This window comes from Cricetulus griseus, chromosome 5, assembly GCF_003668045.3.
Source record: "Cricetulus griseus strain 17A/GY chromosome 5, alternate assembly CriGri-PICRH-1.0, whole genome shotgun sequence".
NCBI lineage: Eukaryota > Metazoa > Chordata > Mammalia > Rodentia > Cricetidae > Cricetulus > Cricetulus griseus.
This window is the reverse complement of record NC_048598.1, coordinates 164,481,069-164,507,225: the sequence shown is the minus strand read 5'-3', so window position 1 is coordinate 164,507,225 and position 26,157 is coordinate 164,481,069. Positions and strand designations below refer to the sequence as shown.

The 26,157-nt window shown below is 37.4% G+C and overlaps 1 protein-coding gene across 1 annotated transcript in view; it reads left to right on the top strand.

Annotated features, from left to right (window-relative positions):
• Positions 1-9,665: 9,665 nt before the first annotated feature.
• Agmo (alkylglycerol monooxygenase) overlaps positions 9,666-26,157 on the top strand; it is a 302,932-nt gene continuing 286,440 nt past the window's right edge. Inside the window, exons 1-3 of the mRNA XM_027419743.2 lie at positions 9,666-9,791; positions 12,897-13,027; positions 22,439-22,590. Of these exons, the coding sequence (XP_027275544.1) occupies positions 9,666-9,791; positions 12,897-13,027; positions 22,439-22,590 (409 nt within the window). The remainder of the gene's footprint in view (positions 9,792-12,896; positions 13,028-22,438; positions 22,591-26,157) is intronic.

Sequence of the window (26,157 nt, the reverse complement as noted above, 5' to 3'; positions counted from 1 at the left end):
AAAAAAAAAAGCGAATGAACAAACAATACATTTTCAATCAATAGTTATGCAAACCATTGCAAAATTCCGTGTAGGGGACCAACTCAAGGAAGCACAAACTTTTTTTTTCCATTTCTTTATATGAACTAGAAGCAAGTTTGTTTTACATGTCAATCCCAGTTCCCTTTCCCTCCCCTCCTCTCCAACAACCCCCCCCCAACTAAAACCCTACCTATCACATAACCTTTCTGCTCTCCAGGGATGTTGAGGCCTTCCATATGGGGTCTTCAGAGTCTGTTGTATCCTTTGGGATAGGGCCTCAGCCTACCCACATGTGTCTTGGCTCAGGGAGTATCCCTCTATGTGGAATGGACTCCCAAATTCCACACCTATACTAGGGATAAGCACTGATCTACTACAGGAGGTCCCATGGATTTCTGATGTCTCCTCAGTGACACCCACATTCCTGGGGGCTGGATCTGTCCCATGCTGGTTTCCCAGTCTGGGGGCCAAGAGCTCCCCATTGTTCAGCTCAGCTGTTTCTGTGTGTTTCACCAGCCTGGTCTGGATCCCTTTTCTCATCACTCCTCCACCTCTGCAACTGGATTCCAGTTCGCTTCAGTGATTAGCTGTGGGTGTCTGCTTCTACTTCCACCAACTGCTGGATGATGGCTATAGGATGGCATATAAGTCAGTCATCAATCTCATTATCAGGAGAGGGCACATCAAATAACAATCTAAGCAACAGAGAGGCTACCTTAAGCACAAACTTTTATTGAGGGAAAAAAAAAAAAACTAAACCAGAGCCATGTATGTCTTTATGTGGCCACATCACTCCAAGAGACAGTTCCTTGGTTCTGCTTTGTACATCAGGACAATGGAGTTTTTCCAGGCAGGCAGGATTCTATGCCAGGGTTGCCTCAGTAAAATCTAGAAAACAGACCTTCCTATTTTAAGAACTCATAAGCCCTGTGGACAGGACTCATCCAAACGTCTCCATTTTCAGAGTTCATAGTATTCAGCTTCCTCTGCCTTCCTTTGAAACATTTTTTAAATTTAGTGATTAGTCCTGGAAATCAATGAATTCTGTAAAAGTCATCTTCTTTTGTATCTCATTTGATTCAAAATTTCTTGAGATTTTTATAGTTGTCTTAACAAGAAGCTGCTAATGTAATATACACTTGTAGCAGGAACTATAAAAAGCATACTCAGAGTTTTGGTAGGAGTTAAAAATAAGCTCAGTTTATATTATTGTGTCAATACAAAACTAGGAAGAATGCATATTCTTGTTGATTATGCACCACAATTTAATGCTTATGTTAGTCTCTGCTAATAATTTTTAGTTTCAAAAGTCTGTTTTTTATTCTTTGCTCATCAAATGCTTATATCAATATCATAAAATAGATTTTACACTGAAGAGACAGAGGCAGGAGGGTCTCTTGAAGTTTAAATTAATACTTGTCCCCTACTTAGTTGTGCTATTGATGCATATTGAAGTTATGCAGCCTTGCTGCAGAAAGTATGGCATGGCACTGGAGACAGAATTTGAGATTAAAGCCTTGTACCATATCCACTTCACCCTATCTGCTTCAGGCTTGTGGTCCAAACTGTGAGTTCTTGGGTGTGCCACCATGTCTCTGCTACCTGCTACCATGCTCCCCTGTCATATTAACTCCTATCCCTCTGGAAACACAGCTGACATAAAGTCCATCTTAGTCCAATTTTTTATTACTGTGAAAAGACACCACTGTTATGATAAATCTTTCTGCCAAAAGCTGCCCAAGCCCTACCACCACATGGGTGGTCTCCACCAGCCGCCTGAGTTCTGCCCACTGAGTTACGGCCCCAATTAATGCACAGAGACTTATATTAGGTACAAATGTATACAGGCTGGTTTAATTTAGCAGTTCTTTTCTATTATCTAATGTTTCCTCAATGAAGCATTGTGCAATGTCTCTCTGCAGATATTCATTACCCTTTGTGTTTATTAAGCATATCTTTTAGAAGAATTCAATTAGATCTTTCTATAATTGCTTGTCCTATAGGATTGTATGGTATACCTATAATATGCTGTATGTTTTAATATGCAAATAGACTTTTTCATTTCACTAGAGACATATGCAGGAGCATTGTGAGTCTAAATTTGTACAGGTATTCCCATGGTGACCATGACTTCTAATAAATGAGTAATTACAGAATTAGCCTTTTTAGAACCCAAAGCAGTTGCTATTCAAGTCCTGAATAGGTGTCAATGGTAGAGTATGCACATTTTAATTTTCCAAATGCAGGAAAATGAAGCACATGCATTTTCCAAATTTAACTTCTCTCAGTTGCTTTTGGGTTACTTCCTGCTAGTAGTGGATTTTGGTTATAAAAATAACAAATAGGACATTTCTTTATAATTTGGCTTGTTGTCAAGTGATGGAAAAATCTTTCGTACACCCTTCTTACTAATATGTTGTTTGTTATTAAATTTTAATTCTTCTAGCATATTTCTTACTAGTAGTTTATTAATTTCATCAGTATTTTATGCTAGAAGACTAATGAATCTATATAGGATCTGATATGTGTTATATGCAAGAGATGATTTCTATTTCTGCTTTTTTCTATAACCAGATAACAAAGTTATTTCTGAATCATCTGGAATGATTTCAGCAATTTAAATATGTAAAAACAACCCCTTCAACATATTGAGAGACAGTAAAGAAGTTCTGGAAAATCTAATAATGATGAGCATTGCATATACTTCCAAATTTTGAACACAAGGACTTTGAGATATGACAGTTAAATTCCCTGATTTATATGCATCAGTATAGAATGTAGGGGCTCCAGAAATTTGTGTTCCCCATACAGTGTGAGTAAAGATCCAATTATTTCTCTCTATAAACTGAATTCTCTTGCTTTTTGAATACTTGTTGCTAATCTCTCCAAAAAAAACTTACTGGGACCTCTTCGCCAATGTTCATTTCTGTGCATAAATGAAGAAATTTCATCATTAATAAAAGTTAGCACAATTTCTGTTGAATCTATTCCTGATAAATTATGAAGCCTTAATTTCCCTTTCATAGTCAACTTAGAAACCTTTTCTACATAGGTCTTTAATTTTGTACTCTCTTTGTTTGGTAAAAATACACATTCTAAGATATTATCTTCTCTATAAATTAGAATTCCTGCATGAGAATGCATAAAAGGTAAATCAACTAGAATACAATTAAGCTGAATCCAAATGATCCACATGTGCAACCTGTAACTTCTTTTCTACCAAAGACAACTCTCTGTCAGCCTCAGATGACAATTCTCTTGGACTATTTGAATCCTTGCCACTTTGTAATGTTTGAAATTAATTGCTTAGTTCTTGAGTTGCTAATCCAATTATGGGCCATAGCCAATTAATGTCTCCAAGCATTTTTTGAAAATTGTTAAGTTTATAATTGATCTCTCCTGATTTGTACTTTCTGTGGTTGATTTAATTTGTAAGCCTGTCTTATATCCTAGGTAATTAATAGAATCTCCCTTTGAATTTTTTCAGAAACAATTTGTGATCCCCAACAAGGCAAAATTTTCTTTACTTCTTCAGACATTTTTACTAAGATATGTACATTCAAATCGGCTAGTAAGATATCATCTAATACTGGTAAATTATAGATTGAGGAAAACATTTAAAAATTATTTCCAATGGCTGTTGTTAAAAATATTGGCACAGGATGGAACTGTTTAACATTTTTGTCTGAGAACTTTCCACTGATATGTTTTGCTAAGCTGAGAATTATTATAAGTAGGCACCATGAAGGCAAATTTTTCTCTGTCTTTTTCTTGTAAAGGTATAATGAAGAAACAGTTTTTTGAATCAAGCACTGTAATAGATCACCCTTTAGGTAATAGAGAAGGCAGGGGAATTCAAAGCTGTAGACATCCCATTGGCTGAATCACCTTATTTTTGACTCAAATCTGTTAACATCAACCATTTTTCAGATTTCTTTTTAATAATAAAATAGGATAATTCCAAGGACTGGTCAATTCTTCAATATGTTGAACATTTATCTACTCCTATACCATATCTTTTAAGGACTATAATTTTTATCATGTCAAAGGTCATTGTTCCTCCCATACAGACTTGTCAGATAACCATTGGTACCTGTGAAAGATCATCAGCTGTAGTACCCTGCTTATGTACACCTGAATGGTTGGTGACTATTCTTTATAATACCTTTTACTATTTTTCTCCAAAATATATTATGGTTTGTTTCTGGGATTGAAGGAATATTATTCTGGTATTCCATTGCTGTAATAAATTACATCTTTGTAAATTCTTTGCTATGTTATCCACATATACCTTTAATTTTCCTCTCTGTCCTTCTGGCCCTATACATTTGACCCATTTTGTGCTTTGTTTTATCAGAGATAAAGTTCCAATCCCTAAAAGCAAAATATTTGCCTCTGAAGATGCCAATTTGGGGTTCCGTGATTATTTCAATTACAATGTCATTTACTTGTATTTTTAACTTTGGTCTTTGATCATTTGTAGAAGTTTGTCAAAGAATTTGCTTTGTGGCTTCTCCTTAAATTTTTGTTTTATGTTCTAAAGCTGTTCTATTTTCTAGAACAATTTTTTTTACAATAGGCATTAGGTCCTTTAATTGCTCTTGGGAGGAGTTTCTCCCATGATGACAGATAATTATTCAAACAAATTTGACATGCAAGTCTGCATGAGGCCTTCCAAGGTATTTCCCAATAGCAAAGGGTTACCTTTTGTGTCCCTTGTTGATCTGTATACATTGATCCAATATGGGCCTTGGCTGTACCCTCTACATATGACAGAAGGCCTTCTGTATTATTCCTAGAAAAAAAATGTTTCTAGGATACTCTGCAATCCCTTTTTAGGTGACCTTGTTTGAAAAAGTTAAAACATCTGACAATTTTGATTTTTCTTCAAGCCTCTGGACATCACCTCTATTATCCAAGCATCATCATGGTTATGAGATTCAATATTAACTTTTTCTCACATCCATTCCTCTATGGGTATTGATCTTGCCTTTAAAGGCCTAATTACCCCTTTGTATTGTGAATTAGCATTTTTAAATACAAAGACTCGGTTATTATTTGTGTCGCTTCTGGATTCGGTATTCTTGTTTTCTTTAAAGTTATTTATTCTTTTAAATTTCATTTTACATTTCAACCACAGCTTTCTCTCCCCACCCTCACTGCCTCCCTTCCATTCTACTCCCAGTCCACTCCTCCATTTGCTATCCTTCTACTTATAGCTTATGTTAATCTTTTTTTTTTAATCGATGAACATTTCTTTTGGGCCCTGTATAACTTTCATAAATGACTTGGTTCTCTTTCTGAATTCTTCAACTCTGTCCTAACCATTCTAAGCTGCTACTCTGTCCCAATCATTCAAAGCTGCTATATGGCTTAGAGTCAAGGTGTGTTCATATACATAGACTATCTTCATACATCAGCATAATTGCCCTCTCTGAGAAGTTGGTCTGAGGACATTACAATACACCTAGACCTATTTCATTGTTCAATGTCCCTAGTCTCATCTTTCTACCAGGTCTTCCACTGTAATTGTGGACCAGGTTCCAATAGTGCTGTAACCAAGTTTTCCCAATCTTGTGGGATAATTCTGTTACTAGTCACCTATGAATTTAACATCTCCCTTACAAAAGGTTAATGCATACCATATGAGACTATCACTTCCTTAAATCTCCTCAAAGCCACATTTCCACAGGATCCCCATGAGCTCTACTATGTCACTGGGGATACCTGTCATTTGGAAATTATTTCAATATGGTTACAGGATAAAGGAAGTTTGAGTTTTTTCTTTATAACCTTGGGCTGTTCCTATTTAATTTCATAATGTAATGGTGAGAGTGGTTCTTCTTTAAATTCTTCTGTGTATGAATATCTCTATCATCTATTTGAATAAGTTTTTCTGCAACATGTAACTTATCAGTCAAAATTGCACTATTTTATTTAGTAACCTTTTCTAAAGCCTGTATATTATCAGTAAATTTTGTGGTTGGTACTGACATCAACCTACATTTTAGGGATAAAACAAGAATTACTAAACCAATAATGATATAATTGATATTACATAAATTCAAGCTAAGTTAATTATCCTCTCATTTAATTGTTCCATTTTCAAACCATCCATTATGGATTCATGTAGAGACATACTCCCTCCATCATGATCTCATTTCCCATTTTTTCCCAACTTTTTTTATTTGAATTAGAAACAGGGTTGTTTTACATGACAATCCCAATTCCCTTCTCCCACCCAGCAATTCCACTCTTAGGCATATACCCAAAAGAAGCACATTCATACAACAAGGACATATGTTCAACAATGTTCATAGCAGCACTATTTGTAATAGCCAGAAACTGGAAGCAGCCTAGATGCCCCTCAACCGAAGAATGGATAGAGAAAATGTGGTACATTTATACAATGGAGTATTACTCAGCGGAAAATAACAATGGAATCTTGAAATTTGCAGGAAAATGCATGGATCTAGTAGAAACCATTCTAAGCGAGGTAACCCAATCGCAAAAAGACAAACATGATATGTACTCACTCATATATGGATTTTAGACATAGAGTAAGGATTACCAGCCTACAATCCACACTGCCAAAGAAGTTAATAAACAAGGAGGTCCGTAAGAGAGACATACATGGTTCCCTGGAGAAGGGGAGAGGTGCAAGATATGCTGAGCAAATTGGGAGCACGGGAAGAGGGGGGAGGGAGTAGGAGAATGAGAAGGGGAGAAGAAGAGGGATGCCGAGGACATGAGGGAGCAGAAAGTATGAGTCAGGGAAGAATAGATGATAACAAGAATGGAGATATCATAATAGAGGGAGACATTTTTGGTTTACAGAGAAATCAGGCACTAGGGAACTGTCTGGAGATCTACAAAGATGACACCAGCAAAGGAGGAGAGGCTACCTTAAATGTCCTCCCCTGATTATGAAATTGATGACTGATTTATATGCCTTCATCTAGCAGCTGGTGGAAGTAGAAACAGACACCCATAACTAATCACCGATCTGAACTGGAACCCAGATGCAGAGAAGGACCAGTGAAGAGCACAGAGGTTCAGATCAGGCTCCTGAAACACACAGAAACAGCTGACCTGAACATCTGGGAACTCTTGCTTCCCAGTCTGATAGCTGGAATACCAGCATGGGACTGATCCAGACCCCAGGAACATGGGTTTCTGTGAGGAAACTTCAGAAATCTATGGGACCTCCTGTAGAAGCTGAGTATTTATCCCTAGCATAGGTGTGGACTTTGGGAGCCCAGTCCATATAGAGGAAAACTCCCTGAGCCAAGACACACGGGGGTGGGTCTAGGCCCTATCCCAAAGGAGATCATTTCCCATTTTTTTTAAATGGGAAGAAACTCTCTTTTCTTTTTTTTTTTTGTTTAAAACAAATCTCCCCCTTTAAGAATTCCAAGTTGTCACACCAAGTCTGCTGATAATGAGAGTGAAGTGTAAGGCTGGTTGTCATTATGTAGCATGTCTGGGCAGAGAACACAGGCAGTACACAATCTTGGTGAGGAAAGCTGCTGCTGCTGACACATAGTTGTGAGCTGAGAGTATGTGGAGGTTTCCCAAGTGAGTGTTGTTGATGGAAGTTTCTGTCCCACCCAGTTCCACAGCCATTTAGTCTCAAATAAACACACAGAGGCTTATATTAATTATAAAACTGTTTGGTCTTTTGCTCAGGCTTCCTATTGGTTACCTCTCTCTTAATTATTAACCCATTTCTATGAATCCATGTATCTCCTTGTGGTCTTGGATTACCACAGAATGCTCAGGTGTCCTATCTTCCTGGTAGCTACATCAAGTCTCCCTGAATCTGCCAGTGTTCTCTCTGTGTCATTGTTTGGATCTCCTGCCTGGCTAAATTCTGCCTGTCCATTGGCCAAAACAGCTTTATTCATCAACCAATAAGAGAAACATATTCACAGCATACAGAAGGACATCCCCCATCAGGGTGTTGAGATAGCTACCCTAGTGTGACAGCAGCCTGAGGAGGGGGTCCAGTGGAAGCTCTAAACCCAGAAGGAAAAGGAGCCAAAGAGCCAGCCGTCTGAAAGGTGGACACAGGGGAATGTGCAAAAGCAGGTGGGAAGTGAGAGCACACAGCTTCCTAAAGACAGAACTGACTGCTACTGGGGAGGTGCTAAATACAGTGACACTGGGAGCCCCAACACCTGTGAAGTTTGGAGATTGTTGAGACTGCTCTAGAGAGGCTGCAACAGGAAAACCCCAGACTTGCTCAGAGGGCTTGGGCAAGAAAAGGAAAAGCCAGTAGGCAACATGGCGACTCCCGCATGAAGCTGCAATGTGTGCCAGTGACTGCAAACTTTGGGCAAGTGGCTATCTTGTGAATTCATGCCCCAAAATTTGGATACTAGATAAATCTTTAATCTGGTTAATCTTCATCTTCATCGTCATAAAAAAAAAAAAGAAAGAAAGAAACAGGAGTCAAGCTGTGCGTTGCTGGTGCAAGCCTTTAATCCCAGCACTTGGGAGGCAGAGGCAGGTGGATGTCTGTGAGTTCGAGGCCAGCCTGGTCTCCAGAACGAGTGCCAGGATAGGCTCCAAAGATACACAGAGAAACCCTGCCTTGAAAAAACAAACCAACAAACAGAAAACAAAAAACAAAAACAAAACAAAGAAAACAGGAGTCAAATATTGGGGTAAGAATAAGAGAAGAGAAGATAAGAGAAGCAGGGAGTAGCCAGCTCTTCCCTCTTCCCACCGAGAGGGGAGGTTTCCCTTTGATGTCAATTGTAGAGTGTCTACATTAACAGATGGAGGGCTGTAGCCATTTTATACTTTGCTTATTCTTAAGTTACATGGAGTTTCATCCTGTCATGTATCACATTTGTAATTTCATAAACACATAAGAGTCAAAAATAAAAACCCTTTTGTTACATGAGAATGCCTTTATGTTTTTTTTTCTTTTTAATCTGTAATGAGAATTATCTGCATTTCAAACAATTATATTGTGGGTTTACTTTGAAATGAAACCTAGTGGCTCTAAATTTGCTTGCAAAACATTGAAAACATCGTGTGAGTGAGATTAGAAATACATAAGCAGTAAGAAGCCAGGCTCTGCATCTTAGGGACATCAACTAATAATTACTCACACTCTCTGTTGCTTCAAAGACAGGATTCTGTGAAGAAACAACAAATTCAAACAAGTTGTGCAGTTTAGGAGGAATATCACTTTGCTCCTGCAATCTGACTTTCGGACTTCTACCACTTTATCACAGTGAACTTTCACCTGTGTTATAAAACTGGTTTGTTTGTTTTTCTCCTTTCATTTTCTCAGGCACAATTGGAAGTGCTTTATTTATTTTTCTTTTTGTTGTTGACAAATTACTTAAGCTATAGGCAAACTACACTGTGTGCCTGTTTCTCTGAGTCTTCCTGCTTTCCTTATTTCTGCTTCCTGGGAAGTCAGCCACTGAACTCTGAACTTGCTCTTGTTGCTAGTGTTCCGTGCCTGTGCACACAAACTCTGCTGTTGGCTGAAGTCCCTGTGGAGCTTTGTGCCTTGCTTTTGTTTGACAAGACTTGCTCTGTGCTGCACAGCTTCATTTCTTTCTTCAGTATTTGGCTTATCGGAATCACGAATATCTCCAGCTGGGAATCAGACAGGGACAGAAATGAAGAGCCCAGGATCCCAAGACAATGTTTCAGTTTCCCAGGGTGTTCGAATGATGTTTTACATGATGAAGCCCAGTGAATCTACCTTCCAAACTGTCGAAGAGGTGCCTGATTACGTTAAAAAGGTGAGGCTCTCTTGAAAAAGGTTCTTTTGCCCCTTTCTTGCAATGTAAACCCAAAATATCCTGTGGTTTTGTTTAATTTCCTACTTCAAATTATTGCAGCCTCATAAAACTCCAATTTCTTACAGTCATGAAACAAAAGTATGTTTCTTAAAGAGAATTATAAATATCTATATCTTTGTCTGTAAATCCCCTTATACATCACTCTAGAATATGAGAAAAAAATTCAAGGTATTTCTGGGTATGGTGACAACACAAATTTAACTGTTGGAAAGCAATAGTAAGCAGTTATACTACTACATCAGTAATCATTGTAATAATTTTGTTTTAAAATTTCTACCTTCTCCACCACCTTCAGGAAGGTATTTCCTCTTTAATTTGGTAGAGTACTTCCACAGAATGAAGGATACACAGCTTGGCCCAGTATAATTCTAACATCTTAAGTTTGAAATTGAACCATTTTTTTTCTTTTTTTTTTATTAAATTATTAATATTTTCACATGTACTTTCCCTCTCCCTCTCCCTCCCCCCACCCTCATTCCTTCTCCCCCACCTCCAACCTACCCCCCACCCCATCCCCAGGCAGGGTAGGGCCCCCAACCAGGGCTCCACCAAGTCCACCAAATCTTCCTGTGCTGGGCCTAGGCCCCTCCCCATGTGTTCAGAGACAGAGCGAATCCCTTCAAGTGGGATGGGCTCTCGAAGTCCCTCCCACCCACCAGGACAAAATCGCCAGTCCACCTCCAGAGGCTCCAAGGAGTGCAGGGGCCTCCCCATTGGCATCCATGATCAGGGGGCTGGATTAGTCCTGTACTGTCCTCCCAAAGAGCATCTGGGGTCGATATGCTTTCCCTTTTTCAGGCCAACTGTTCTGTGGGTTTCTCCAACCAGGTACAGACCCCTTCGTTCTTCATTCCTCCCTCTCTTCAACTGAGTTCCAGATTTCAGCTCAGTGTATTTCTGTGGATGTCTGTCTCTGCTCTCATCAGCCACTGGATGAGGACTCATGTTTGTCTTTTTGTGATTGGGTTACCTCACTCAGGATGGTTTCTTCTAGTTCCATCCATTTGCCTGCGAATTTCAAGATTCCATTGCTTTTTTCTGCTGAGTAGTACTCCATTGTATAAATGTACCACATTTTCTCTTTCCATTCTTCAGTTGAGGGGCATCTAGGTTGTTTCCAGGTTCTGGCTATTACAAACAATGCTGCTATGAACATGGTTGAACATATGTCCTTGTTGTATGGACAAGCAGTATTTGGGTATATACCCAAGAGAGGAATGGCTGGATCTTGAGGTAGATTGATTCCCATTTTTCTGAGCAACCGCCATACTGATTTCCAAAGTGGTCTTACAAGTTCACACTCCCACCAGCAATGGAGGAGTGTTCCTTCTTCTCCACAACCTCTCCAGCATAGGTTGTCATTGGTATTTTTGATTTTAGCCATTCTGACAGGTGTGAGGTGGTATCTCAGAGTTGTTTTGAGTTGCATTTCTCTGATGGCCAAGGATTTTGAGCACTTTCTTAAGTGTCTTTCAGCCATTTCAGATTCCTCTGTTGAAAAATCTCTGTTTAGTTCTGCACCCCACTTTTTAATTTCATTGTATGGTGTTTTGGTGGCTAGCTTCTTGAGCTCCTTGTATATTTTGGAAATCAGTCCTCTGTCAGATGTGGGGCTGGTGAAGATTTTTTCCCATTCTGTGGGTGGTCGTTTTGTCTTACTGACTGTGTCCTTTGCCTTACAGAAGCTTCTCAGTTTCAAGAGGTCCCATTTATTAATTGCAGACCTCAGTGTCTGTGCTTCTGGCGTGATGTTCAGGAATCGTTCTCCTGTGCCAATTTGTTCAAGGGTTGTTCCCACTTTCTCTTCTAAAAGATTCAGTGTGGCTGGGTTTATGGAGAGATCTTTGATCCATTTGCACTTAAGTTTCGTGCATGGTGACAAGTATGGATCTATCTGCAATTTTCTGCATGTTCGAATCCAATTGTGCCAGCACCATTTGTTGAAGATGCTATCTTTTTTCCATTGTATGGATTTAGCACCTTTGTCAAAAATAAGGTGTTCGTAGGTGCGTGGAGCCTTTGAGGCATTTTTCACTTCTGTTGCTTGGCTATGACTGGAAGTGGAAATATGCAGAATTAGAACCTGAACACTGATGCTCCCCGCCCTATGAAAGTTGTTCCTACAACACTTACTAGTTCAGACCAGAATTAGGGAAAACATGACATCACAGAATGTGTTCTATGGAGTTCAGTTTATAAAACCTTAGACTCATTATTACTTTCCAAATGAGTGAAGCCCATATTACTTTTGACAATTGATAGTGCCACTTTTGTTCAGTGAAGGAAAATGTGCCATTCCTGTCTTCAGGAATTATTATATATAGATTACAATATCAGACAGTCCAATATGCATTGGTAAATAGCTGAGTACTTATTTCTACAAAAGCACAAAAATCAAAACTGAATGTATGAAACCTTGATGGTGATACAATCATAAGAATTTAGTGCTGGGCAGTGGTGGCACACGCCTTTAATCCCAGCACTCTAGAGGCAGAGGCAGGAGGATCTCTGTGAGTTCGAGATCAGCCTGGTCTACAAGAGCAAGTTGCTAGTTCCAGGACAGCCTCCAAAGCTTCAGATAAATGTGTGTTTTGTTCCTACTACTTTCATGTCATCATCAGAAGTAGTTCTAGAAACTCTAATTTTTTAAAACTCTAACTGAGGGTATTTTTAAGGAGTTCCCTTAGAGTGACTCTAACTTGCTTATGGACAGAAGATATGCTCTTAACAAGCTTGACTAATTTTAAATGTATTTTCTTGAACTTGGAGCATCTCCTTCCTGATTTTAATTGTTTTCCTGGCATAATAGTGGCAGTTGTTTTTATGCTTTTATTTCATTTGAAAATTACATGGTATGTTTTGAACATGTTTTTAGTGTATATCTAAAATAACTAAATTTCCCTGCTCATTCCTTTGAAAATGTTGTATAAATGTAGACCATCTCTTGCTGGTGTAGCCCTCCCACAACGCTATCAGAGGATCAGAAAATTTGGAGGATTTCATATTGAACAAAATAGCATCTCTTCCATGAAATCTCCTTTCTAGGCAACTCCATTTTTCATATCCTTGATTCTGCTTGAACTAGTCATCAGTTGGATTCTCAAGGGGAAGCCACCTGGTCGCCTCGATGATATTCTTACATCCATGTCAGCTGGTGTTGTGTCTCGGCTTCCAAGGTGAGTCACGTGGTTTATAACAATGAATGAAGATCCACAACTCTACAAGTATAAAGCAGAGGGGAAATCGTGTGGACACTTAACATATTTTTCTATAAATCACTAAACAACTTGGGATCTGTTATTCTTCAATTTTTTTTCTTTTAGCACTGACTTTTCACCTAAGCATTGCTAGTCTTAATTACTGTTTCCCTCATATCTTATAGTTTTTACCCAAAGTGACTCCTTCCCCTGCCATACTGTAAACCTTGCCTTGAGTTTTTAGTTGGAAAGTATGTTTTGTTCTAACCACATTTCCACAGATATCTCCCTAGGCCTCAGATGTTTCTCAATGAATATTACATGATTATGTGAATGATGACAAATCTTTCTTACTTTTGATTCAAGTCTTTTCCACTGGTACCCAAATATATGAATCAAGGGAACATGAGGAAGCCCTTTTGTACTCCCATATTTCCCAGGACATGAAGTAAAGTGTCATTCCTGAAACACACAAGCTTTAGTTTCTCTGTCTCTTTTGGTCTCTCTATCTTTTGTCATCTTTATCTTGTCATGACACAACTCTGAGGCACTTTGTTGGGATTGGAAAGCCATCCATGTGCCTTCTTCCAGTTTCCTTTTCAGGTTTAAGCATGGATATAACCAGCAAAACTCATCTGTTGGTGACTCTTGATTTGGTCACCTCTGCTCCATGGTCTGACTCTTATGCTCACTCCAAACACACAATCATCCCAGGATTTAAGGTTGTTCTCTTTATGATAACACTCTTTAACTTTCATGCACCTTGAAATCAATAGTCTTGTTCATGTCAGTTTTAGTTTATACTCCTTGAGTGATGTCTGGTACATAACAAGGGCTCTAAAATAATTTCCTTTGTAGTGTCATTCATGCTAATGATAAAACTGAACAAATAAGAGGCCAAACAATCAATAAATGGTCTACATTATAGTGAATTCAGAGGCACAGGAAGAAAACCCAAAAGATGGACAAGAGGTACTTTTTGTGTATATGAATTAACCAAAGAAACCAGGGCCAAAATAAAAGTCCCCTGGGAGCTTAGTTTTGAACTGGGGAAGAGTGTGCTCTGTATAACCTCCTACCACTGCTTCCTCTTAATGATTGTGGAGCTTCAGTTATAGTCTGAGCTTATCACTGTGGAATGTGTCTTGGAACCACACAGTGGGAAATGAAGGTGGAATTTTAAAAAAATGACATTAAACCTGAAATATGTCTGAGAGGAGGTACAATAGCAATATAATTTAATAATATGTTTTAGTACAAAGTAAATTTTAAAAGTATACATCAATGTGTAAATTTGAGTAAATTGGGTCATTAGGTTTATAGTCATAAAATAACGAGTTGAGTAACTACAAGATGTAGTCAGACACTGTTGTCAGAATTAACATAAGATTATTCCTATGAGTAAGTCTGATATTGCCTAAATAAAAACTATAATTATTGATGAATTCCTTTATTACGTGGATTCATGCTTCAGAAATGAGCACGCACCCCTTCCATGTATATATACTCTCAGATATAGATTTAGATATAGATTTCTTCTTCTTCTTCTTCTTTTTTTTTTTTTTTTTTTTTTTTTTTTTTTTTTTTTTTTTTTTTTTGGTTTTTCGAGATAGGGTTTCTCTGTGGCTTTGGAGGCTGTCCTGGAACTAGCTCTTGTAGACCAGGCTGTTCTTTATTGAAGCAAATTCAGTTGGTTTCTGCAGCTCATTCTGAAAGCATAATGTGCTAAATGTTCTTGGAAATCAATTATTCTTTTCACTGTGAAAATCATTTATTAACTGAGAAGCGGTCTGTACAGGTGGGTCATGTACCTTACTGACTTGGAAAGGAACATTTTTGTACTTATTGCTTTGTTATTCAAGAGTTTAGAAAGACATCACATTGAATTAATCCTTGATTATTGCTTTTCTTTTTTTAAGTTTGATGTTGCTTATAAGTAAAGTCAGATTGTCCCCTTCTAACATGTAACTCCTGGACACATACACTTCTCAGTACAGCATTTCCTCCCATCAATAACTAAGTTAGAACAATGAAGCAAGATTCCAAATATACCCTTTTACAAAATCATTCCTCAAAAAGCAGAGACACATACATGTACTCTTTCTGTGTGTCTCTCTGTCTCTGTCTCTCTTGTGAGCTCATGCAAAGGAGCATGCACACGTGCGTGTGCGTGTGTACACACACACACACACACACACACACACACACACACAATTTATTTGGAAATAGAATGGAAATGAAGGTATGGAGTGAAAGGGGGTTACTGTAAGGGAAGAGCAGAGAGGGAGGTAAGGAGAGAAAGAAAGAGAGAGACAAAGACAGAGACAGAGAGATAGAGAAATTTAGAACACAGCAGTAATCAGTATGTAAAGCAAAGCCCTACAAAAATACAACGTGAATTTCTCTTCCTTCACTCACTATTTTTAAGACCCTTTAAGATAAATCTTCCAAAAGTTTTTAATTCTGGTTCTTTTTGAGGAAATGTACAACAACGTTATTAACTTAATCTTATATAGTGATCTTCTGCAACTATATGTGTTATTATATTTTAATTTAAATATAATAATTATATTTTAATTACAATAACAACTGCTTGTCTTTTTTTCTTGTGGGTTTAAAAAACTACTAAATTATAAAATAATCACCATTCAAAACAAACATTTTTCAAAAGTTTCTCAGTTTTCAATTCAGATTATATGAAAAATCCCAGTAAAAAAAAAACTGTACAGTATATTTAAATGTATGTTCTTTTATTTCACTACTACTTTGAAATGAAAGTATAAACAGAAAAGGAAACATGGTTCTCGAGATTCGCTCAACTCTGTCTCTTCACCGAAATTAGGGAAAAAAACAACAAAACAAAGAAAGAAGGAAAGAAAGAGAAAGAAAAAAGAAACAAAGAAAGAAGAAAGGAAAAGAAAACATTGAAAAGCGACCTGACATTAACTTCAACTAGTATTTCAGTTGAAGCTGCAGCATTCAAATGGATCCCTGTGCAAGTCATTAGCAACTGAGGGTTAGATTAACATGGCGTGGTTCCTTGCCTCTCCAAGGAATCCAGTTCATTTTCAGTACTAGCACCAGGGGCTTGCCACATCCTTAAAGTATGTAATTGCAAGAAAAACAATATTATACCATTAGTTAATATGCTAGTGGAGAATTGTGCTTCAGATAATAATGATGTTAGATAGCTCCTAACAAAATAGAGAAAATAGCAAGCGCCTCTTTCCAGTTCTGCATTCTTGCAATGGAAGTGTTGTCTGGAGACTTTGAGGAAGACATTTTACTTGACAAACCTGATATTATGATTGCATATACTTTTAAGTCTCTTTAAAAGTAATAGCTTGCTTACTGTATCTATAGGAAAGTCATGTGCCACACCTTTCTCTTATGTACGAGAAAATATTAACTATAGACAGCAATGTATCTTGTTTACAAGCCTGTTGGGTGGGCCCTCATACATAATAAAAGTCCATCCGCCTCACAACAGATTCTGAGCCATTCATTTATTTGCTCTTTTGAAATGTTATATTCAGTCTCCTAACCAGAACTCAGGACTGGAGTAGTAAAAAGATGTTTCTATTGATCATAAGGAACAAGATATATTTTACAGACAAATTATTTTCTGCCAATTATTGGCATATGTAACTATAAAAATTAAACTCAATTGAATGAAAGGTGTGTCAAATCTACTTTTTCAAAGCATGATTTTCAAAATGCTGCACTACTAACTTACACTTTAATGGGTGAAAAATAATCGTATCTCCCCTGCTTGTTTAAGCAGAACTTGATTTCCAATCAATCCTTCATTAGTAATCCTGACCTCGATTTGTTACTTCCTCCCTGAGTTATTGTTTCCTCAACTGCATTCTCCCCAGAGAAGCTTTATTCCTGATATAAATATCTATAGTATGTTTGTTTTTAGGGGTTCATTTATTCTGTTGAAACATATTATAAATCAAATTGCAATAGGTGCAAGGGATAATTTAAGTAGGTAAATTTTCAAATAAGTTGAGGACACTCCACTCAATTCTTAGAGGTCATGACCAGCTTTTACTATGACAGTAGTTCTGTAATGTTCAACCATAAGTACAAAGAATTACTGGCTATGCCTGCAATGGGATTTTTCATTCTGGAAGAAAAAAATCAGTTCATAAAAAAATTAAGAAAAAAATTAAACTTTTAAAAATATTTCAAGTCCTTATGGTGGGCTAGGGAATAAAAAAAATCTGTTACTTAGATGACATTACCTTCTGCAATAAATATAGCTTCATGTGTTCCCAGGCAGGACTTCCATACTTTCAATACAGTAGCACATTTTATTGTAAAGAAAGGAACAAATGTATTTAGAGTTTAATGGTTGTTTTAAGAAATGAGACAATTATGTTATAAATGTAATGCAATTTTTCAGTAAGAAGTGGAAGAAAAGGTTGTGACTGTTTATAGAAAGTAGAAGTTGTATCATTTATCTTATTGCTGAATTATTGAAAAGTCAATATTCCACTAGATGGAGCAAAAGTGGCAGAAGCTTTCCAGACAGACAGTCCAAGATCTGAGGTCAGTTATGGGAGGTTTTGAAATAAATATGTAGTCAATTTCTCAGAAAGAAATTTAAGTCTAACACTCAAATATATTTTAAGTATGAGAGAGAATAAGTATGAGAGAGAGAGACAGAGAGAGAGAGAGAGAGAGAGAGAGAGAGAGAGAGAGAGAGAGAGAGAGAGAGAGCACGCCTTTGTGTGTGCCTTTATTTGTATTTGTGTGACGCCATGGGGCAATTTACTTGTAGAAGTTGCCAGACAAACCTGTATGTATTACTTCACCCTTTTTATCCTGGCCCAAATTTTATTACACATTCCTAATGTGAAAAAGTCACTTTTTGAGGTGGATTGAGTTCGTCAACATTTCTGAGGACAATCAAAAGCCTTTTTGCAGACTGATCACTGCACAGCATGTCCTAATGTCTCCTGATATTGAGATCATTTCCTTGATTTCACATCCACACTCCATGTGGAAGAGGATGAGTATGTGTAAGTAAGACCCTGTGTTTCTTACCATTCCCATCATTGATTAAGTGAGAGCCTTACATCTATGCATTCAAGTTATGTATTTCTCTCCCCAGTGAAGGGAGTTTAGAGAGGTCAGGTTAAAATTCCAGAACACAGAGTCATACTCCAGGGCTTTGGGGATGAGGGTGGAGGAACTGGGAACAGAAAAAGGAAGGAGCTCTGGTTTATGATTCCGGATCTGGTGGGAACAATTTTGCAAACGTAGGTGCTATTTCCTGCCATCAAGGGCTTTCCAGAATTTGATAATCATTTCCCAGCTGTATGACCTGAGCAAATTGTTTTAGTTGTGGGCACTGAGTTCTTTCACATGTATAGTGGAACAAGATCATGTTCCCCTTGCTGAGAGAAAGCAGGGAACAAAAATCTCATACTTCCCTGTCCTCTTTACCTTGAAGAAAGTCTGGCCTCTTGCTAAATTGAGAAAAAGGGAAAGGTCTGACACAGTGTACTAAGCATATTTTATCTCGATTTGTGTCTGCCCTCATAACCCCCTTGACAGAGTAATAGAATAGATGTCTGTTTAATACCCGACACACGTACAGGAAATGAGCAGCACTTCATTTCAGTCAGCGGGCTCTCTGGGTTTCACAAATAAAAGTTTTACAGTGTCTCTTTGAGGTATAGACTGTCTTAATCTTGTCTCACTTGTCTCCAACTAAGAAGATAGCAAAAGCTTTAAGAACATAGTAGACTTATGAGTCAGATGATTATAGCCCATGTTCAACAATATGCCCTTGCACCCCGTGCTTAACCTGAGACTGAGAGAGTTCCCAGTATAGAGTTAGCAAATGACTGGTACATATGTAGTTAAATCTAATTTGATATCTTGTAACAAAGCTTGCCTAACAATCCTTCCCTATGATAAACTTCCGTTGAATTTCTTTGCTTTAATTTTTCTTTCTAGTTCTTTAAGTCAGTGGTTAGCAACTTGTGACACATTGGCTCATCATGAAATATTTGGCAGTTCCTGGAGACAGAGTTGGTTGTTACAGACGATGAGGGGAGTGGCACTGATGAATCTCAAGAGACAGCAGGGTGTTTTCTACAGTTTGTTAGGATCTAGGACATCTTTCCTAACAGAGTCATCTGGCCCAAAGTGGCAGCAGTGCCATGGTTAAAATCTCACTGTTACAGAACTTAATAACTCGGACCATAAAAATACTTTGTTCAGCGCTTCATCCTAAAAGGGAGCTTGGTCTAAACATGCAAGTTACCCTCCACGCTGAGTATCTTTAAATTAAAACTTGTTTTATACCCTTTCTTGATGGATATCCTTGGTAAAGGTTTAAAAATTAGGTTAGACACTTCCAATTCTCCATGCCTCTGAAATACCAGGGCTTATGGCCTTTGTTACCAATGAGGATATTCATCTTTCAATATCCCAGACTGACATACAGCAATACTTTTCTATTCGTCTCAAACCAGCCATTCTTGGGCATCTAGGCAACCCTAGGAGTCTTCACAGTTCAAATTCCTGACCCTGACTGCAGCAACTTTGCTCTAAGAATAGGAACCATGGAAGACCTGCCATTCACTTAGGCTAGAGATTCAGATGAATCAAGAATATACCTCAAATTGGTATTGGTATGAAAATAAAAGATGAGAATCCTTTTGGGCTAAAGACTGAATCTCATGAACAAAACTTGCAGCCATGCTATCTCAAATTGGAAATTGAATAATAATATATGCTGACTGTTGTCCTTTATAAAATGACAACCAAAGGATATTATGAGTTGGTTATATTAATATTACAATGAACTATTCTAGTATTTTACTCTCTATATTAAATACTAATAGTGAGATAGTGAAAGGGTATGAGAGGGTTTTAAATATGTGAATTCATAATTGTAACAATAGCATGGTTAAAGAGTAAACTTTACTTCCTCCAGCTGCTGGATGATGGCTATAGGATGGCATATAAATCAGTCATCAATCTCATAATCAGGGGAGGGCATTTAAGGTAGCCTCTCCTCCATTGCTGAGATAGTTAGCTGGTGTCATCTTTGTAGATCTCCAGACAGTTCCCTAGTGCCTGATTTCTCTGTAAACCAAAAATATCTCCCTCTATTATGATATCTCCATTCTTGTTATTGTGTATTCTTCCCCTGACTCATACTTTCTGCTCCCTCATGTCCTCTGCATCTCTCTTCTTCTCCCCTTCTCATTCTCCTAGCTCCCTCCCCCTCTTCCCGTGCTCCCAATTTGCTCAGCAGATCTGGAACCTCTCCCCTTCTCCAGGGGACCATGTATGTTTTTCTTAGGGTCCTCCTTGTTTATTAGCTTCTTTGGCAGTGTGGATTGTAGGCTGGTAATCCTTACTCTATGTCTAAAATCCGCATATGAGTGAGTATCCAGCAGCTGGTAGAAGTAGAAGCAGACATCCACACTAATCACAGAACTGAAATGGAACCCAGATGCAGTGAAGAGCACGGGGTTCCAGACCAGGCTGGTGAAACCCACAGAAACAGCTGACCTGAACATCGGGGAACTCTTGCTCCCCAGACTGATAGCTGGAATACCAGTATGGGACTGATCCAGACCCCAGGAACATGGGTTTCTGTGAGGAAACCTCAGAAATCTACAGGACCTCCTGTAGAAGTTCAGTGCTTATCCCTAGCATAGGTGTGGACTTTGGGAGTCCATTCCATATAGAGGAATACTCCCTGAGCCAAGACACACCACAGGGGTGGGCCTAGGCCTTATCCCAAAGGATACAATAGACACTGATGACACCCTATGGAAGGCCTCACCATCCAGGGGGAGCAGAAAAGATATGTGATAGGTAGGGTTTTAGTTAGGGGTGTGGTAGGGGGAGGACAGGAGGGAGAAGGGAACTGGGATTGTCATGTAAAACAATCCTGTTTCTAATTCAAATAAAAAAAGTTGGGAAAAAAAGAGTAAACTTTAAATTCATGTTCTGCAAATAACACCATAACATATTTTTTTAATACCATAACACTCTAATTCATGGAAACTCCATTTCAAAAGAAATACTGTTAAAGTGGAGGGGATTTTGATAATAAAATTATCTTTGATACTTCTTTAAATTTACCTCAAACTAAAAAATTTAAATATTTTTCATAATTTTGAGCAAGAGATTTGCTAGTTGTTCATAACTGCATCTTTATAATTTGGAATGATCAACTCTTTTAATATTTTACAAACAAATATAGAATAAAAAGTAAATATAGCCAAAATTTATTAAGTGTTGAATAATTTTCTTGAATGTGATCTTAAGTTTTATCACAGATAATTCAAAATGAAATATAGTGTATAAAATTAAAGTAAATATGGTTTTGAAAGTTTTGAAACAAAAATTTATAGAGACTTGATAAAATGGGTAAAACTACAGATTTTAGACTTTAGAAAGTATTTCATTTACATTTTTATATTCACGCAGGTGTGTGTGTGTGTGTGTGTGTGTGTGTGTGTGTGTGTGTGTGTGTGTGCTTGTAATGTAAATGTGTGGGTGGTGCCTCCAGAGGCCAGAAGAGGGTTTCACATTCCCTCAAGCAGGAATATCACAGGAGGTTGTAAGCCAACTGAATTAAGGTCCCCTGCATGAAAATGAAGTGTTCTTAACAACTAAAGCATCTCTCTAGCTCTGTTTCTATGTTGTTTTAACTTGTTTATTTTGAGTAGATTTATATACCCCATTTCTGGCAGAAAATTATTTCCTAATATTCTGAAAGTCCTACCAAATGTTTCTTATATGTCTTATCCAAGATGTGTGCCTAAAGTGTAACTTCACAGTAAAAGTAGGATTTGAGCAAGATGGATATAAAAAGAGAGGACAGAGAAGAAGGTAGAAAGAGCCACTTTAGACTAGTACAGACTAGTACAGATTTATGGATTATCGTATTCAATGACAGCAAGCAGCATTCAGGCTCCTTAGGAATCATTCCACATATAATTTTCAACCTTTCAGTCTCCTGTTGTCAGCCATTCTTGCTGTGTTCTTCATTAAAACTTAGAAATGACAATAACAGGAATTAAGGTGCTGTTTAGCAAGATTTATTATTATGAAATGTTCCATAAAAAATGTTTTAAGAGACACAAAAAAGAGAAAAGTCTCCCAAATTTCTGGAAATGGAGAGTGCAAATAACTGGTACCCATATTTCTAGGAAATTAAAGAACAATCAGGGGGTAGTGTTCATGCTGGTGTAGGAAAACCAGACAAAGCAAGAAGAAGCACAGTGGAATGGTGACAGATGCCATTTTATATATGAATGTAACCATACTGAATATAATTTAGACTATATTAGCATGATCATGGATATAGAATATGTTATAACTATCTCTGTGAATTTTATTTGCCAGTCTGTTCTTTAGGAGCCTTGAAGTGACCAGCTATATTTATATATGGGAGAACTACAGACTTTTGGATTTGCCTTGGGATTCTCAGTGGACATGGTATTTAACTTTCTTAGGAGTTGACTTTGGCTATTACTGGTTCCACCGCATGGCCCATGGTAAGTTACAAATGATATATTTTTGTCAATGATGATGAAATGTGTTTAGTATGTAAATGGCATTTCATAAATAATTATTGAATGAATAAGCAAATCAATAGAATAATACATCTTGTAGCATGTAAAGATTGGTAATGGAGACTAACTTGAAATTTCAGCACATGCAATCTACAGGCATTAAAATTAAAATTATTGCAGATACAGTTTCGTCATTATGATAATTGTAATACCTTTAGAAAATGATAGCTTGTGCATTGCTTAAAAAGCAATGCAATGGTTTCTATCCATTGTTAAACTGTAGGCAATTATGCATAATATCAAACTTCACATCCCAATCATCACAGGTCATTCTGGAGAGTTCTAAAGCAGCATAAAATTCTAGGGAACATCTGCCATCATAGTCAGCACGATTCTTTTTCTTGGCAGGGCTTCCACATCACAAATGAAAATGCAATCAGCTAAGCACTGACCATATTGCTCTTCAGTACTGTCATAGCTTCACAAAACCTCATCTCATACAAAGTCTTTTCTCTGTGCTGGTTCACTGAATTTGCATTAGGGATTCATAACTGCATAGTCCAAATAAAGGCTTTGTTATGGAAAAAAAGACATGGAAAAAGTTGGAAAGTGTTGGGTCTGTTATTTGTAGGGATGGGTGAGCATTGAGGATTGTGTGGGAGAACAGAGCAAGTGGATTCAGGGGAGCAATAAGACATGCCAAAGTTCTTAAGTTAGTGCAGGAAGGTGCCAATTTAAAAAAAAAGTGAAGTGCACCACTGAGGATTTCAGGGGCTATTTGGGCTGAGGGAAGGAAGAGGAAGGAAGAGGAAGGAAGAAAAAGGAACAACCTGGAATAATAAAAAAAGTAGATGAGAAATGGTAATATGAGACATGAGATCAGGGTGAATAACTGTGTGATGTGCAGCAATACAGTAGACCAAACTTTCTTTCTAAACAAAGATGATGGAATAGGAAGAACATAGTTCAGTGCCGTGCTTAAGGCTACTGAACCATGTGTGTGTTTGCATGTTTTGTGTAAACTGAACTATATATATACATACCACATATGTATATATATAATATATATATAATATATATACTAGCATTTTAAACTCATGCATTTAATCAAAGTATGAATGTTAATTAATTGGAACAATCTGAAGTAAATATACAAGTTAAAAAATAAATATTGTAAGTAATGTCCAGTATCTTTGAAAATTAGTCAGATTCTGACATAATTTACTTACTGTAAATATAAGAGAATACTCCCAAATCACATATGGTTAAGAATAAAAATGTAGTAAACTGTTTGTATTTGACTGCAAAGCACTAGTTTTCCTCTTAGAAGAAGCATAGTGGTGAATAAGTACATTTCCCTTATGTTCTGTGTAATAAATACTGCTGTAAAAATACTGAGTCATTCAGTTTCAGAAACCTTCTAATATTCCACTGAGATATATATATATATATGTGTGTGTGTGTGTGTGTGTGTGTGTGTGTGTGTGTGTGTGTATAGTGTTCTTATTTGATAAATCTTTGAAATTAATCCTTGAAGCTGAACGAAAAACCCAAAATATTGCCAAATATAAAAATTTAAAATATGTTTTTTGTGAATACCCTTAGTTAAGAGTGATAAAATTCTTAAAATTAATTAAAATGTGGAATCAAGGCACTTTGAAAGTATGCTTTCTATTGGAAAAATTTACACTGAATCCAGTGGTAGAGGCAGGCATTAAAGGAATTGAAAGCATTCTGGAAAAACATTCAAAACCTTCAGGCCCTGAAACCTAATCACAAATTCAAAAGTGTGGTTCATAATGGAAAGCTAGTAGGAAAAAATAAATTATGTAGTTAAACATGTCAACCATCATTGTGATAGTTGATTTTAAAGTTCATACACAAATAGTAATAAAAATATTAAAATAGTGTTAAGGATCTTGAAATATATATAATATAATATTATATATATATATACTGACATATATATATATCAGTAAGAAAATCTTACAATATGAAAACTTGTAATTCCAAACTGAGTAGTTATTTAGCTCAACTTTAACTGAAAAATGTTTCAACATTTAAATGTCATCTTAAAATACAGAAAGAAAAGAAAAAGCTATGATTTTCCTACTTGTGTAGTTAGTATCCTTTCACTATTTTCAGTAAGATAATATGATAATGTATTCCCTGTATATTAACATGTTAAATATGAAGAAACAAAACTTATAGAAGGGAATTTTGTTGTCATAAACACTAAAATTATTCCTTTAGTAAGCGAAATCACTGCTGGTGTTCTGCTTTGCTAGATTGCCATTCACTTGTCTCACATGTGGGCAGCATTTTCCTCTGTTTTGAGGACAGTGTTGTTTTAGGTAAAAACATTTATTTTCAAAACATTGATTTTTTAAGAAATCTCTGTGTCAGAAAACTTATTTTGAGGAAATACAGTTCTTTACATTTTTTCCCTACATAACAACACAATTATTACTAATTATTGACATCCAGGATAAAATGAATGTTGCTCGAGCACCTCTATAGATTTCTTTGATGGCTTTAGAAGGAAATTCAAAATGTTAAAATGGAATAACCCTTAAATGCAAACTCTGGACTCCATTAGGTAACCAGACCATGTTTGTGCTCTGTGAGCTCTCCTGACTGCACTGGTAGGATAAGGGAACAAAGACTTCAGTGGAGTGCTGCCCGGAGCCCTGTGATCCCAGCGATACAGCCTGGGAGTTTTGATTGCGTTTTTGTTCTTTTTTCTTTTTCCTACCAGTTAAAGAATTAAAAGACAGGAAAATTATCCAGTGTTTTAGGTAGCAGTGGAGAAATCTCAAACACCACATACTGAGCAGTTGGAGATGTTTATTGGAATGAGGAAATGAAGACTTGCAGAAGGCACACAGAGAAAAAGACCCTATGCCAAACAGAGAAAATATTCAGCAATCCAAAATCTCCATGCTCTTCTGAGATATGGACATTAAAGCCTCAAAAGGGTGTTGTTCCTCCCCTAATTTGGGGTTGGTCAGTTTGAAGGGAGTAAATTTGATTAACCCCCAATTGTTATGTAACAGGTCCTGATCAGGTCTTGAACTCTTTGAGTCAGCCTATCAGCAGGGGGCCTGCTGCTGGCAGAATTATCTACAAACCCCTTGTTTTCAGTCTCCAGGCTTTTGTCTCAAGTTAGAAGGGTGAGGAAGGGTGAGGAAGAAGGAAAATGGCCCTACCCAGCCATGGCCAGCTCCATATCTGTGCACTGGGAAGTCTAACTCCTACTCTTTCACATGGAAGCCTGAGACAGGAGTATGTCCAGGTGTTCAGAGCCTTTCCTGTTGCAGGATCAGGCCCCTGCTTCAGCCGCTTTGACAGGCTGCAAAAAAGACTCAGCATGTGCTTGCATGATCTTGTTGGGCCTGCCCTAGTCACTAGGAGGTCAGATATCATCCTCGTGGCAAGGAACCAATCAGAAGCTAGCTGGTGGTGCTATGATTTATGGCTCTGGGTGTGTGCTTTATGGACAAGTGTGTAACAGTGATGTGCAGAGCATAGCAACCACCTTGGGAGGGC